Source organism: Notechis scutatus, chromosome 1 (assembly GCF_049901735.1).
Source record: "Notechis scutatus isolate UNSWTSFEM ecotype Mainland chromosome 1, rNotScu1.2, whole genome shotgun sequence".
Taxonomy (NCBI): domain Eukaryota; kingdom Metazoa; phylum Chordata; class Lepidosauria; order Squamata; family Elapidae; genus Notechis; species Notechis scutatus.
Genome location: NC_142009.1, coordinates 168,081,439 through 168,097,423, shown reverse-complemented (window position 1 = coordinate 168,097,423; position 15,985 = coordinate 168,081,439). Strand labels below are relative to the sequence as shown.

General features: G+C 36.3%; 1 protein-coding gene across 4 annotated transcripts in view; it reads left to right on the top strand.

Moving 5' to 3' along the window:
• The window catches only part of CREB1 (cAMP responsive element binding protein 1), a 57,731-nt gene that overhangs the window by 15,812 nt on the left and 25,934 nt on the right, over positions 1 to 15,985 (top strand). For all 4 annotated transcript variants that reach the window (XM_026673187.2, XM_087949465.1, XM_026673188.2 and 1 more), the window contains exons 3-4: positions 1,640 to 1,786; positions 11,069 to 11,169. In XM_026673187.2, coding sequence (XP_026528972.1) covers positions 1,640 to 1,786; positions 11,069 to 11,169 — 248 coding nt within the window. The remainder of the gene's footprint in view (positions 1 to 1,639; positions 1,787 to 11,068; positions 11,170 to 15,985) is intronic.

The following is a 15,985-nucleotide window of genomic DNA, read 5'->3' as shown; positions in this document are numbered from 1 at the left end:
GCAATAAGAAATCTGCTAGTTGCCCTGTAGTGTTTAATGCCACACTGTAGATTCAAGAAGTAATTTTGGTGGAGCTATTAAGTTAATTTTGTGGTCAAATGATTATCCAATTAAATTTTAAATAAATTAAAAACAGTTCTCTTCATAGTTGTAACAATCAGAACAATATTTATCTATATAAATTTGCTGATATAAATGATATAAGGGGTAACAGATTGGACTAGCAAGGGGTAGAAGAAAAATTTAGAGTGGGAAAATGCAGAGTATTATATACAGCTGCTAGACTTACTATACCTTCTGTTAGAGAAATAATCTGATTCCATTAACCATTACTAGTATTATTCATTTTAATAGCACTTTATATGATCTTCCTTTTTTCTTTCACTGAGTATGGCCAGCAAATGGATCAAATGTAAGAATAGTAAATTGTTCAAAAGTACATTGCACAATCTGATAGTGAAGATTTACATGAAAAATATAATGGATTTTGGGGATTTGAAAGTAAAATATTCACTGGTTTGCAATTAACTTGAAAAGTTAGTACAAAATCTGCACAAAGCAAGAGTATTGCCACCTTGGATGTTTCTTTCTGAGGAAAAACTAAAATGATGGCTTCTGATTCATCATGAACAATATGCGCATTCACAATTCCTGCAGGACCCTGTAATCTGTCTCAAATAGGTGGTAATTTTTTGCATATAGTAAGTTTCATAATTTTGTATATCTAGCTACATGAAGTTTATGATACTAACTACATCAAAGGAAAGCCAATATAATTGATTGTAGGTGTATATTTCCAGGTTTCTTGCAAAAGCTAATCATTGCTAATTTTATCCAGGTGGTTCAAATATTGCATCCAAATATATCTGCTTAACAAAGTCTGACTGTATGACTAGAATAGAATTTTAACTTAGAAACTTTGCTGACTTCCAGTGACACATTCAGTGTCTCCGGGAATGCCTAGGTGCACACAAGCATTTACATGTCTACAGACACCTTTGTATATAGACAAATTCTCTCAGTATAGGAAATGTTATTCCTGATCTGGAGATAAATCAAGACTATTAAGGAGAGGAGACATAGCTGTCTCCCTTCTTCTCCAGTGATATCATTGCAACTGATCTTAACTGGAGAATTTTGAACGTAGCCATATATTGTTGGTAGAAGCAAGGCAGGGGTGGGATTCAACCAGTGTTACTACTGGTTCGGTGACTATGTTTTGCGTGCGCATGCGCGTGTCAAAAAATATCAGCTGTGCCATCCGGACAGCTGAAAAGCACTGCGCGCAGGTGTGCAGTGTTTGAAAAGCCTCTTTTTTTCCTGCTTTTCAACCTTAGATGTGCCACGCAAAGCAGCTGAGGTTGAAAAAGCAGGAAATAAAGGACAGGCAGGCGGGTGGGCCAAACAGCAGCAAACACCGAACCGATTCGGTATCTGCTGCTCTTCAGAGCTACCGGTTCTATAGCATCCCACCCCTGAAGCAAGGGTTGGTGCAAGACAGGCAGCTGGTGAGATCTGGGAACCTGTGGCAAGCCACACAAGAGCCATTTAGGAGTTGCAAATGGTCTGCCAACTGGAGATCTATCCTTATGCTGACATTAAATGTTTTTAAAAATAATGTGTCACTCTCTTTCATTAGGTATCTATGCCCGCAGCTCATGCAACATCTTCCGCTCCCACTGTGACCTTAGTACAATTGCCTAATGGACAGACAGTTCAAGTTCATGGTGTTATTCAAGCTGCACAGCCATCAGTTATTCAGTCTCCACAAGTCCAGACAGTTCAGGTAAATTTTAAAATTGTCACAAAAAGCATAGAGCTACTGGGAAATTGCTGTATATTGAGTTACATTACGTGGTATATATACCTATGATGTACCACTTTAATTTTATGAATGTAAGTTTTAAACAATGCCTTGTGGTACTCCTCTATTATTATTCCACAGATAATCCATACCATTTAATTATTATTTTGTCTTAAATGTGAATTGTGACTTCCCTGGTATAAGAATATATACTGTAGGGTTAAAAGTTACTTCAGAATGTGCTCAGAGGGGCCTTAGAAACTTCATTGGTAAAATGGTTTCTCTTCACTGTCAAAGTTTATCTCAGTAAAGTTTTTGATTCAGGTTAAAAAAACTAAGAACAGCTTGTGTCACATCTTCATTGTATACACAAAATGTTCATGGAGTAAATAACAAGTTGAAAATGTTTGTGATAGAATATGCAGTCCATCAAAGAAAGTAGTACAGGTAGTCCTTTTTTTTTTTTCTTGTAAATTTTATTTGAGTTTTCACAAAGAGAAAAAAAATACAAATAAAACGTCTTTTTTGAAAGTAGCGTAATCCCGGGTTACATTTCTTCGTACAGACACAAATTCAGGTTCATGCTCATTTTTATATTCTATTCCATATCTTATTACTATTTTACATTTTCTGCATAGCTTCTCCCCTCTTTTAATTTTCTCAATTTTATTTTAATTATCTCATCTCAGTTCAAATCATTGTATTTATATTTTTTGTCTGTCCTGTTTCAATTATCTATTATCTTTTCTCATTAAACAAAATTTCTCCTGTAGTTACTGATTGGAGTATGACGCCTTTATATCTTTTCCCTAAAGTTGTAACATTCAATATAATACATAACTTCCATTCGGATTCTGCTTGGTACATTCTTAAAATACACACTGTATTCTTAAAAAAAGAAAAAAATTATAAATGTATATAATTAAAACAACATTCCATTCCAATTCAATTTTATCATTAATATTAATATTCATTAAAGTCTTAACATCTTTAACATTACTTTTCAATTAAATATCATACTTCTATAGGAACAATTATAAGCTTTCCATAGTTAATTCCCCCCCCCCTTCACTTATATTTTATAAAACATTAACTAATTAAAATGTTCCCGTTCCTTCCTAATTCAATTTTCTCATTTATTTTATTTCACTTATTTTATTCACAAACATTTCACTAAATTACACTATTTTATCCCTCATTTTAATCATACGTTGTTTCCAATTTTCTAAAGTTATTTCTATTACTAATATAACAATACAATCTTATGTACCTTTACAGAATCCCTTTTTCAGTTAGATTTTCACCCATTATCTCTAAATAGGTCCTGTTTCTTTATATCTTGCTCCGGTCCTTTGTAACTTCTTTTCCTTTCCTTCTTCCCTCTCTTCTTCTCTCTCCCCTTTTTACCCCCTTGTCTCTCTACCTCTATTTCTCTCTTCTGTATTCCCCTTTTCTGTTGCTTTCCAGTATTATACTTATTTTTCAAATTATTTTTCTTTTCTTTGGTTGTTTTTTTAAGTCTTAAATTCTCCATTCTCTTTCCCCCCGCTTTCCTTTTTCTTCCCCTCATAAAATTGCTTGTTCATTAAAGATGGCTTCTTCTTTGTCCCAGTCTTCTTGTTTTGCAGTCTTTTCTTGTTGTTTCTCATAGTTCCAAATCTCCATTTCTAAGAATTGAAAAACGAAGTCAAAAGAACCCTTCCCTTCTTGTGCATCTTCTTTATACTTTTTAAGTTCCATTTTCAATTCATCCAGAAGTGGTGCTATTGTATAAATTTTTAAACAACCACCCGATTGATTTTAGTCATTCAAATATAATAACCAAGAATCCAAAGATCACCAAATAATCCAAATACACGCAAGCTGTTTCTTTTTTGCTCTTTTTTTTTCACTTTCTCTTTCTGGGGTTACTATTTAGTTGCAAAGTTTCAGTTAAAATGTATCTTTTAGAAGTCTTGTTGAAGTTTTACTGTAGATTCTTTTTAATTCCAGGCAGTCTCCTCCCTCTTCCAGATCCTGCCCTTATTCTTTTTCTCTCCCTTCCTGCTTATGAAAAAGAAATTTTTTAATGTCCAGAAATCTTTATTGTCCCTTTGGCTTATTTTCAGCTTAATTGCCTATTGATGTCAAAGCGGATTTTTCCGATTTCTTATTTAAGTCTCTTAGTTGTCAGTATAGGGAAGGAGAGGGAAGGGGAAAAAAGCCAAACCTTTCCCTTTTCACTTTCCTTCGCTGCTTCCAACTCTTCTTTGGGAGCGATGTTATTTTTTGTAAGTTTAAATTCCAGGGTACCTTGGTTGTTGCTTTTACAATTTAACCCAGTCAGCCGAAACTTTCACTTCTTATCTTCCTCCTGCACATTCTTTTCTGGTCGAGTTCTCCTTTGTGGTGGCCATTTCTGACCACCGCTACAACCGCCTTCGGGAAAGGGAGTAATGGCCAGCTGACGAGGAGAGATGCGGCTCTCCTCAACCCTGCTGGCGGTCTCCCCCCTCTTCACCACCTCTACGGGGTGGCTTAGCCCCGAAACCAGCCGGCTCGGGGTGCTCCAGCAGCGAGCCCAGACAGAAACCGTGCATGATTGCGGATTTCTGACTGTCGCCGAAGCCCTTCAAACCGGAAGTCCAGGTAGTCCTTGAGTTATGAATGTAATGGAGCCTGCTCATTCCATTCATAACCCCAGGATTCGTGGGAGTGAATCTCGTACCTTGAACACGATCACTCCCTCCTTTTGCCCATGCATTCGCTAATCGAATTTGCGAGGCTTGTTAAGTGCATATGAGGTATCTCTGGTTGGGGAAGGCCCTGAGGGGGACCTAATGATGGAACAGGCCACCTGCTTCAGACTTCCCCTGACCCACTGAAATACTTCATGCTCCCCACAATTGCTCCCCCTCACATGTTCTGCTACGCCAGGTCACTTACCTTGTGAAGATCTGTCCCCTCTCCAGTGTCTCTGTTTCTTTGCCTGCTCCCGGCAAGTGGCAGGACGAGCGTGCCCTGCTTGGCTTCTCTGAGTCTGCCTGGCACTTCTGGAGTGGTGGGCAGCCTCAGTGAATCTCCTCCACATTCTGTACGGAAGAGCATTTGCACGAAGTTAGGCTTTGGGGAAGCAAACTGGCATTGCTTCAAGCCCCTCATTAGCATGCAACCCCTTTTCCCGCAGAGACTGGAACTTCCCGGGTGCCCTGATCCCACAGGACATCAGGCACCCATTCTCTGCAAAAACGGATGGGTGCCTGAACTTGCGCAAGACCATGCACCCCAGATGTTTACAGGCTTCATCTGGGCAAAAGGGGGGGGGGGGTTTTGGAAAAAGTGAAAAGCTCCACTTTCAAGCAATTTGCTCAGTTTCCAAATCCCGCCCCCCAAGGGGCACTCAAACACTTGTCGCCCTGACAGAGACTGCAAACTTTGTCTGCATGGAATGGGAAAAAGTTCCGTTTTCAAGCGCACCTTTTCCATGCAGATGAAGTTTCCAGTTTCTGTGCTTGAGTGGCCCTTGGGGGATTGGAAATGGAGTGAATTGTTTGAAAACAGAGTTTTTCTTTCTGTTTTCAAGCGCTGTCAGATCCATGTATCTGTCATTCTTCAGTGGAAGAAGGGAGGTTTGGATTTGTTACACTTAGTTCCTTTTCCTCTCTATGTATCCTAAGTATCCTATTTCTTGCCTTGTCTTTTTGTATAACCTTTCATCTGATTTATAACCGTTGCTTGGCACTTCGGATGCCTGGAAAATTCTCACCTCTTGGGGAATGTTGAGGGAGGAGGACCATGTGGATTGCAGCGCCAGAAGATGGCCCTGAGAAACTCTTCTTACCTGTTTCTTAGAGAGGCCAGTACAACATCTTCACACCTGCAGATTGGTGGAATCCACATTGGACTGTTGGAAAGAGTCTCTAATTTTCTTTATCCTATTTGCATACCCTGAGGGACCTCGGAGCCTGCTTTGAATTCTGACTTGCTTTCACCCCTTTTCAATAAGAGGTTCCTTTTGAAATAGGAGTCTATACTTGTTCGAAGGGGGGGAGAGGCTGGTCCTTACATGCTCCTCATTTCCATGCAGACAAGGTTTGCAGTCGCTGTCAGGATGACAAAAGTTTGAGTGGCCCTCAGGGTGGTTGGAGACGAAGCAAATTGCTCCATTTTCAACTGTCCTAGGGTCGCTTAAACACTTGTTGCCCTGATAGAGACTGCAAATGTCTTCTGCATGGAAATGAGGTGCTTAAAAACTGAGCTTCTCTTCAGCAGAGGTCTTGAGAAAAGGTCTTTCCTGGCAAAACAGAGCTCTGGAGCAATGTATGCTCCCTCCGGGGACTCCGTTCTTGCTAGCAAAGGCTTTTTGCAAAGATGGCAAAAGGCTTTGCAAACGGAGGAAAAGCTTCAATGTTTCAGGTCTTCCCTCCATTTCAAAGCATTTTGTTGCAACTCTCATCCAGGCCTCCATTTGCACTAGAACAGAGGCCCTAAAGTATATGAGATTACATGAGATCAATAGCGTGAGTTTTCGCGTTGCTGATCTAGCATGATCTTGCTGTTCTTTAGGACTCCATTCTCTGTGTACACGTAAAAGCCAAGAAAGCGAAGGCTCTCTAAATAAGGTGTGTCAAACTCGAGGCCCAGGGACTGGATCTGGGCTGCAGGGTGCTTAGATCTGGCCCACAGGGCTGCCCTGCGAACAGCAAAAGACAGGCCTGCGTGCCCCTGTCAGCAAAAAAAGAGCTTGGCCCTCCTGAGCTCCATTTTCACTGGCTGACGGTTGCAGGAGGACGTTGCAGCCAAAAAACAGAGCTCGGGAGCCTGTTTTCAGTGGCAGAGCACTCTGGTCACCACAGGCACCCCAACACGAGTGATGTTGAGTTGACCACACCCACTATGGCCATGCCCATCCCTGCCCCCTGAGGTCAAACACAATCCTGATGCGACCCTCAATGAAATCAAGTTTGACACACCTGCTCTAGATCTTCTCAAGGTGAGTATCTAGAGGCCTAGTGTCCCGGCGTGGTGGTGAGGGAATAGCAGGGCAAATATTGCACAGTGAACAACTGCTGTGGTGCTGCACTATTCGTAGTTTTGGGATTTTTTCATAAACTCCAGGGGCCATTTATCATGTAACTTCAAACATTTGCTAAGGGAACACTCATAATGTGGGGATTACCTGTAACCATTTTAGTTCCTGCTAAACAGTAATATATCTTTGTATTGTTAAAACTACATACCTACATACATACATTTATTAATTGTATTTAACTAGTTAATGTATCACCATAACAAGAACAAAATAAAATTTACAATTATTTTAAGAAAGAGACAATGTATTTATATTTGTGTATGACTAGTTAGTGATTTAATATGATTAATATGTCATAAGTGAGAAAATAGTTTTCATTTTTGGTTTAAGATAAAAGCTTATATACTTCTCCAAAATGACAAAACCAAAATATTTAATATGAGTCTGGCATCTTCCTATCTAGGTTTCCATCATTTCGTTAATTTATAAGTATAAAGCAGGAATTATACAAATTGCTTTGATGTTCCCTTCCTAAAGTATCTGGTTGACCATGATTTAAATCCTGATGCTGGATTAGATCTTAATTAATTCTGTGGAACATTTCATTCTTAAAGATGTGAATAATTAAAATATGCAAATAGTATAACTATTGATCTATGTTATAACTATAACATCAGAACTAATTTTGTTCTGATATTAATATTTACTAGGACAGCATTGTAATAAAACTAAAATCTTACAAATTTTTTAAAAGGTTGGGCTATTTAAAGTGCAGCTTCATTGGAATATATTCTTTCTCTTATTGAGAATCAATGATCACCAAAGAATCAAGATTACTTAAGCCAGATAGAGAAAGAAGAATTGGCACAAAAAATTAGAAGTGCTAAACAGAACTATTTTGAAGATGCAAATAGGCCAGGTAGATGGTTAGCATACAAACTGATGGTTAGCATACAAACTGAGAAAGGAGAAAGAATCAAGGAAAATATTACAGTTAATAGACGATCAAGGCCAAATGTGCTATGGTAATAAGGAGAAAAAGGCAATTATCCGAGACTCTTATGGACAACTATATAAACAAGAGGATATTGATGAGGAAAAAATTAAACAGTATTTACAAAATGCTAACCTACCTAAGATATCTAAAGAGACTGAAAAAATGTTAGAAAGTACTATAACAATGATGGAACTAACCAAAGCACTCAACAGACAGAATAATGGAAAAGCACCAGGTCCAGATGGGCTTCTGGCAGAATTTTATAAAACACTACAAGAATCGTTGAGCATCCCATTGCTAGAAGTCATGAATGAAGTTATGTCAAATAAGAAGATACCTAAAACATGGTCAGAAGCCTACATTACACTTATTCCAAAAGAAGGGGCCGATCCAGTACAAATCAAGAACTATAGACCTATTTCTTTATTGAATGCAGATTATAAAATCTTTGCTTCAATCTTGGCAGAAAGGCTTAAAAAATACTTAAATAATTTTATTCATCCTGATCAGAATGGATTTCTGCCAAAGAGACAAATCAAAGACAATATGAGAGTAATTCTGGACACTTTGGAATATTATGAGGTGCATCCTGAAAAACAAATGGCTTTGATATTCCTCGATGCCCAAAAGGCATTTGATAATGTGAACTGGAGATTTATGTTACTACTACTGGAACAGATGGGTTTTGCCAGAAAATTTATTCAAGCAATAGAAGCTATATACTATAAGCAAACGGCAAAAGTAATGATAGAGGGAGAACTTACAGACTCTATTAACATAAGAAAAGGCACAAGACAAGGATGTCCATTATCACCTTTGCTATTTGTATTGACTTTGGAAGTGTTGAATAGAAATATTAGAGAGGACCAAAATATAAAAGGAATGAAAATCAAAAAGGAGGAATTTAAACTACAAGCCTTTGCGGATGATTTGGTTTTCATTCTGGAAGATCCTCTAGAGACAGTTTTAAAACTATTGGAAAAGATAGAGACGTATGGTGAGATGGCTGGTTTGAAAATAAATAAAGATAAAACAAAGATTCTGACAAAGAACATGTTATTAAGACAAAGAGAAGAACTGGCAGACCTATTGAAAATTCAAGTCACGAATAAGGTTAAGTATTTGGGGATATATTTGACGTCAAGATGTACTACATTGAAAGAGAATAACTATATTAAACTCAAACAGCAGATAGCACTTGATCTGAAGAAATGGGAAAACCTACAACTGTCATTAATAGGCAGAATTTCAACAATCAAGATGAATATTTTACCCAGAATTTTATATTTGTTCCAAACAATACCAATTAGGCTTGGCAAAGATTATTTTGAAGACTTAAATAAAATTGTGTTGAAGTATATATGGCAAGGCAAGAAAACGAGAATAAAATTAAAACTTTTACAAGATGCTAGAACTAGAGGAGGATTTGGCCTTCCTAATTGGGAGTTGTATTATCAAGCTGCAAATTTGATGTGGGCTAAAGAATGGATAACATTAAGAAAGACTAGATTGTTGACACTAGAAGGACATGATTTATTACTGGGCTGGCATGCTTTTCTGTGGTATAAAGGGAACTAAATCGCAGGGCTATTTTAGAAGGCATTATATACGGGAATCTTTATGGTTAAACTGGGAGAAAATTAAGAGACAATGTTATTTGAAAATTCCAGTTTGGTTATCAACTATTGAAGCTTTTTCTTATCCTATAACATGCAAGAAGAAACAAACAGTTAGATATGGGGAAATATTGGATGAAAAGGGTGAACTTAAAACGATGCAAAATCTAGAAGAACAAGGTATAAAGATGAATTGGTTTTCATATGCGCAAATACACTCAAGGTATGTTAAAGATTCTAAAACAGAGGGATTCTATGACAAATTGACTGACAGATAAGATTTTGACAGGTACTGATGAAAAAGTGATTAAAAAATTATATGGTTATTTACTGGAAATTAAACTAGAGGAAGAACAAGTTAAAGAAACTATGATTGCTTGGGGGAAGAATTTTGGATATGGGATTGATTTAGAGAAATGGCAAAAATTGTGGTCTCAAAATTATAAAATGACAATGTCAACAGCATATAAAGAAAATCTGTATAAGATGTTTTACAGGTGGCATTTCCCCCCGACAAGAATAGCAAGAATGTTCAAGAATAAATCTGAAAAATGCTGGAAATGTGATCAGATACCTGGCTCATATTACCATATGTGGTGGACTTGTGAGGACGCTAGAAAATATTGGACTAAAATTCGCATATGGTTGAAAAAAATGACAAAGAAACATATAGATTTGAAACCAGAGATTTTTTTATTGGGAATCTTACCTGATACATACAATAAAAATTTGAAATATTTGATTGTAAATGTATTAACAGCGGCTAGGATTGTATTTGCTAAAAATTGGAAGAGTGAGAAAATACCATCACAGGAAGAAATTATTAAGAAAATATTGGAATGTGCTGAAATGAGTAGATTGACATTTGAAATGAGAGAAGAAGAAGATAAACAATTCTATGAAATTTGGGACCTTTTCTATCAATGGCTAGATAATAAAATATAATAATAGAATATTTAGAATTTTAGGAAACAATGAATACATATTTCTTTTTTTCTTTGATACTATCTTTATAAAATTTTATTAAGATAGACTTGGTATGACTTTATGATTTGCTATAAAATAAATTAAGTAAACTATAGTTATCTCGTTAAAGTATGAATTAATAAAATTATAGTCAAATGATTGTTTAATAATGATATCAGGCTATATAATTGTTGATTGATAATATGAGCTATTATGTAATATAACTACAATGGAGACTATGAAATGGATGCACAAAAAAAGTGGTAAACCAACCGACACACTGTCTGTAAACTCATGAAGGAAAGGATGATGTTTCTATGTTTTATGTGTTTTTGTTTGTTGTTAAAATTAATAAAACTGTGTTTTTTTTTTTAAAAAAAATTACTTAAGCCGGTTTTTAGGCAGTTGCGTAAAAGACACTGTGCTTTGTTTTAACTGATACATACCCAAAAAGATATTTATTTCTTCATTTAAATAAAGATCACTGTTTTTCCATTTTACTTTTTGTGTTCCTTGATTTTTCTTAAACTTTCATTAATTTAAATAAATGATATCCTGTTTAATACGCAATCTGTTTTCTAATCCTGAAAACATTGATACATAAAAGATGATTTTCAAATAGTACCTGGTTAATAATGTTTAAAATCATAAAATTACTATGCTCTTATATCTAGATCTCCACTATTGCAGAAAGTGAAGATTCACAGGAATCTGTGGACAGTGTCACCGACTCCCAGAAACGAAGGGAAATTCTTTCTAGACGACCTTCCTACAGGTATGAATGTAATATTGTAATGCCTGCATTCAGTAGCTCAGCACATGAAAAATTTGCTAGATGTTTCATCCTATTATTAGAATATAGTAGCAGGCAAATATGGAATATGTATCATGATTGGGCAGCATGGGCTATAATTGGACTGTAAGGTCTACCATTCAGTTCTGTCTTACACAGCATATATATGCTGCTAGGTCTCATGTGAGGAAAATACTATGGTAGGATGACTCATTACTTTAATCAGTTTGCAAGCAAAATGGGAAAACATCAATTTGTAATACTCATATTTAAAAGCATAGATTCATTCTTCTATTTATTAATATGTAAGATGCTTTCTTTAGAGTAATCTCCCATTTGGAGAAGTAATAATTAGGAATATTGTTTGGGTATGAAACAATCAGTCTGATTGTTAATAGTGTTATTTGCTGTGTTATTTCAAGCACACTGTTTGTAAATGAAAGTTCCACAAGATTTTTTTATTGAGAACCAGTGATCACCAAAAAAATCAGATTACTGAAGCCAGTTTTGTCCAGTTGTATACGAAATATCCAGAAGAGATTCTATATGCCCTTTCTCAGTTTACATCAGATTTTCCTTAAGCTTTTTTAGAATGCACGCATACTAAAATCAGATGAGTTGCTTTTCATTTCATTGTCATAAAATTCAGTCAGATATTTTAATTGCTGTGAAATGAGTGGAATGGAAGATTTATAGGAGTGTGTTGATTCTCCATTGAGTTCCTGGAGCATTTAAACTTTCACAAGTTACAGGAAGTAAGGTTTAGATCTGAGGAAGCTTAGGATTCAATCTTAAGCTTGTGTTCTTCCAGAAAGTCCTTGACAGTGCCAGTTTCCCCACAACCACTACCTCCATTAGCAAATTTTTATCAATACCTAAAAATGCTATTCTGTCTCCAAATTCTATTTTTTAGACAACATAAAATAAACTTCTTAACTCTCTTAATTACTTGCTTCCTCTGATTAATCTTACCTGTCTTTACCACTCTCGTATTTTAACAACTTTCACTGGAAATTTTGTAGCTCCGTAGCCATTTTAACTTTGGTTATCATAGTTTCATGCTTATTCCCTTCAGTTTTACTTCCTTTCTTGCTTACTTAAAGCCATTTTCTTAGTACTTATTACCAGTTCAGTAAATATTTTCTGTAATCATGAATTATTTTTTTTTGAAACAAATTTTATTAATTTTAAAGACAAACAAACCATCGTTATCCATTAAGTACACAAACCTCTCCATTATTAATTTTACAAGTCAGATAGAATACTATTTTGTACAACATAATTCTATTTTTCACCATTTCAATATAACCATATAGATATCTCTCAACAAATTTCTCATTATTTCTTTTTTCTTATTCAATTTCATTAATTATTATTAATTTTCTATATTTATCCAGTTTATAACCATCATCTTCATTCCTCTCTGTCTTGTTTAACATTATTCTCATCCAACATTCCTCCGAGGTTTTATTAATTCTCAAAAAAAACATAGACACACAAAACACAAAAATATAAAACTTCTTTTAAGAAAATAGTTTGGCCCCAGATTACCTCTCTTTGTATGGACTTCAATTAAATTCGTGCTCATCTTATATGCCATTACCTATCTTATTTACCATTCTATATCTTCCATATAACTTCTCCCCACTTTTCACTCTTCTTATTTCTATTTTATTTAATTCATTTTAATTTAATTCATTATATTTATATTTTTTGTCCATTCTTTCCAAATTATCCATTTATCTCATTCCCTACAGCAAGTAAAGAAAAAAATTTTTCCCTGAAATCCCTGATCAAGGTATGATGCCTTTCTATCCTCCCCCTAAATTGATATTTAAAATAACACCTAATACCCAATCTGATTCTGCTTAGTACATTCAACCTACTAGTCTCTAAAGAAAAAATAATAATAAGTCCACAATAATTAATATAATTAAATAATAAATCTAAATTTTAAATCTTATAGCCTTCCAATTGTCTATTTCAAGAAACAAATGCTACAGTAATGAGTTTATAATAAGATCAAAACAGCAGTAAATTAGTCTTTTCAATTAAACTCAATATTTTAAACATTCCTTTTAATCTTTTATTAAATTTTAAAATCTATCATTACTAAACATTTCAGATTCTTATAACATTCTAATTTTCTATTTCTAATACAAATACTACCATACCATCTTATGTACCTTGCAGAATCTTCTTTTTTAAAGAAATTATACATTACCCTTTATCCCTGAAAAAAATTCCTTTTTTCCCATCTTGTTTTATACCTTTGTGGCTTTTCCCTCCCTTTTCCCTTCCTTTCTTATCCCACCTAACCTTTTTACCTCCAACTTCCCCTCTCTGTTGTATTCCTTTCTCCTTTTGCTCAGTAACATTAACATTGAATTGGTTTTGCATCTTATATTTTCCTTTCTTAAGTATTTTTTTAGATCTTAAGTCCTTCATTTTCCTTCCTTTCTTTCTCCTTTCTCTCTTAACTAAATTTTTAAATTCATTGAAGATGGCGTCTTCTTCTTCTTCTCCTTCTTCTCCTTCCATTTCCTCCATCTGTTGTTGTTTTTGATAATTAACAAACGCCATTTCTAGAGAGAGAAAGGCTCTTTTCACAGCGTCCTTTCTTTCTTCATATTCTCTAAGTTCATCAGCAGATAAAGCCATTCTTTATTCTTCTTCTTAAAGCAACCAAAGTGTTTCAAAAGTTAGAGCAATTCCCCAAAATTCCAGAGAGAGTCAATCAGTCCAAACAAAACACAAAGTTCTCACTTTCTCTTCCTGGTAAGGTATCAAAGGGAAAGGAAAAAACCTCCAATCTGTATTTTAAAACCTTATTGCAATTAATTTCTGGTCTCAAGATCTTCAAGGCATCTCCTCCAACAAAATCTTAATATATATATTTTGTCCTCTTCCTTCCCACTTATAACAAGAAGCCAAGTCTTTACCTTTTATAAAAGAAAAACAACAGGTTTCTCAATGGCCATTTGTTGATTCCATAAGGAAGGAGAGTAAACTTTCCCTTTCAGCACTCAGTTTTGCCGCTTGAGATCCTCCTCTGGAAACAAAGTATTTTTCAGAAAACCATCGTTCTCAGGATTAAACGCCTCTTAAAGTCCTGGGTCAGCCACAAAAACTTTCTCTTTACCACTTTCTCCTCTCTTCCTCCTGCTCAGTCTTACCCAGCTGCCGGCTTCTTTGAGGCGGCCATTACAGACCGCCGCTTGACCGTCTTGGAAAGTGGGGTTTTGCCGGCTGGGAAGGGGGTCTGCAACACCCCCAAACCCCTCACCAGCTCCTCCTTATCTTCGGCTGCTGCTTCGTAGCAACCTTAGCCTCCAGATCTATAGATCGGAGGCACCAAAACGGCTAGCGCGGCAGGGATCGCGCAGGATCGCAAATCCCTGCCGCTAGCGAAGCCGACAAACCCTAATCATGAAATTTTATCACCTGGCAATATATAGATAATTATGGTTCATTGCACAGTCAACCACATATTCAGACTGGATTTGGCATTTTTATCCACCTATTCAGTCCTTTCCAAAGACCTGGGATAGGCATAGATGTTGATGTTTTATGGTGAATGCTTTATGGCAGCGGTTGCCAACCAGTGGGCTGCGGCCCACTGGTGGGCCGTGACAAAATTTTGGTGGGCCGCAGAGAAATCTCACCCCAAGAGCACCCTCCGAAATCAATTAATCCAGGCTGCACAGAAACACAAGTGCCTGCGCCGCCCACATGGCCCATGGGAACCCTCCCCGCCCACTCACTCCTTACCCGGTAAACTTGCCTGCTAAATTTCTATTTTTCCTTTTTCCAACCATCATCTGTTCTCTGTGCGGGAGATTTAGATTAGCTAGGAAGCAGAAAATGGTTGGATTTTTTGCTTTCCAGCTAGTCTTTAGATCTTCGGCTCTGTTTTTAAGTACAGCCGGACCTCCCTTAGGACTGAAGGTTTGCTTGCAAGCAAATTCAGTGCAGACTCACGGCAAGCAAATTTGAGAGACTGAGCTAGCCGATGGCAGATAGATAGATAGACAGACAGACAGACAGACAGACAGACAGACAGATAGATCATTGAATGATTCTGTGAGCAACTCAGTCTGCTTGCTTTGCCTGATTTTGGGTAAAAGTTGCTCTTTTTTAATAAAAAAATTCAATATTTATATAAATATTTATAATATTTACATACAAGCCATGCCCAGCCAGTCACATGACTACCAAGCCACACCCACAAATTAGGCCATACCCACAGAACCAGTTAGTGGTCCCTGAGATCTAAAATTATGAGTTTGGTGGTCCCTGAGGTCCAAAAGGTTGGCGACCCCTGCTTTATGGTATTGTCGCAGGAAGGAAGCCTTTTTCGAATAAAGCCGCCTTTTGCAATTGACTGGTGGTGAATTTGTCAATACGAATGGTGTTCAAGTGGTGCTCTAGTTGTTAGGGATTGCACCCCAGAGGCCTATTACTGTTGGTATTACTTTTGTTTTCTTTTGCCACAGTCATTCTATTTTTATGTGCAGGTCTTTGTATTTTGTTATCTTCTCTATTTCCTTTTCTTCTATTTCACTGTCTCTAGATAACTGCCACATCCACTATCCAGATTTTCTGTCTTTCTTATCAACAGCTATTAAGTCTGGTGTGTTATGTGGCGGGTGCCTGTCTGTTTGAATTATAAAATTCCAAAGCATTTTAGCTTCTTACATCATTTTCTATTACTTTCTGTATTTTATGATCCCATCAGTTCTTGCTTGCACACAATTGGTAATTTTTGCAGATCTCCCAATCCAGTGTTGTTGCTATT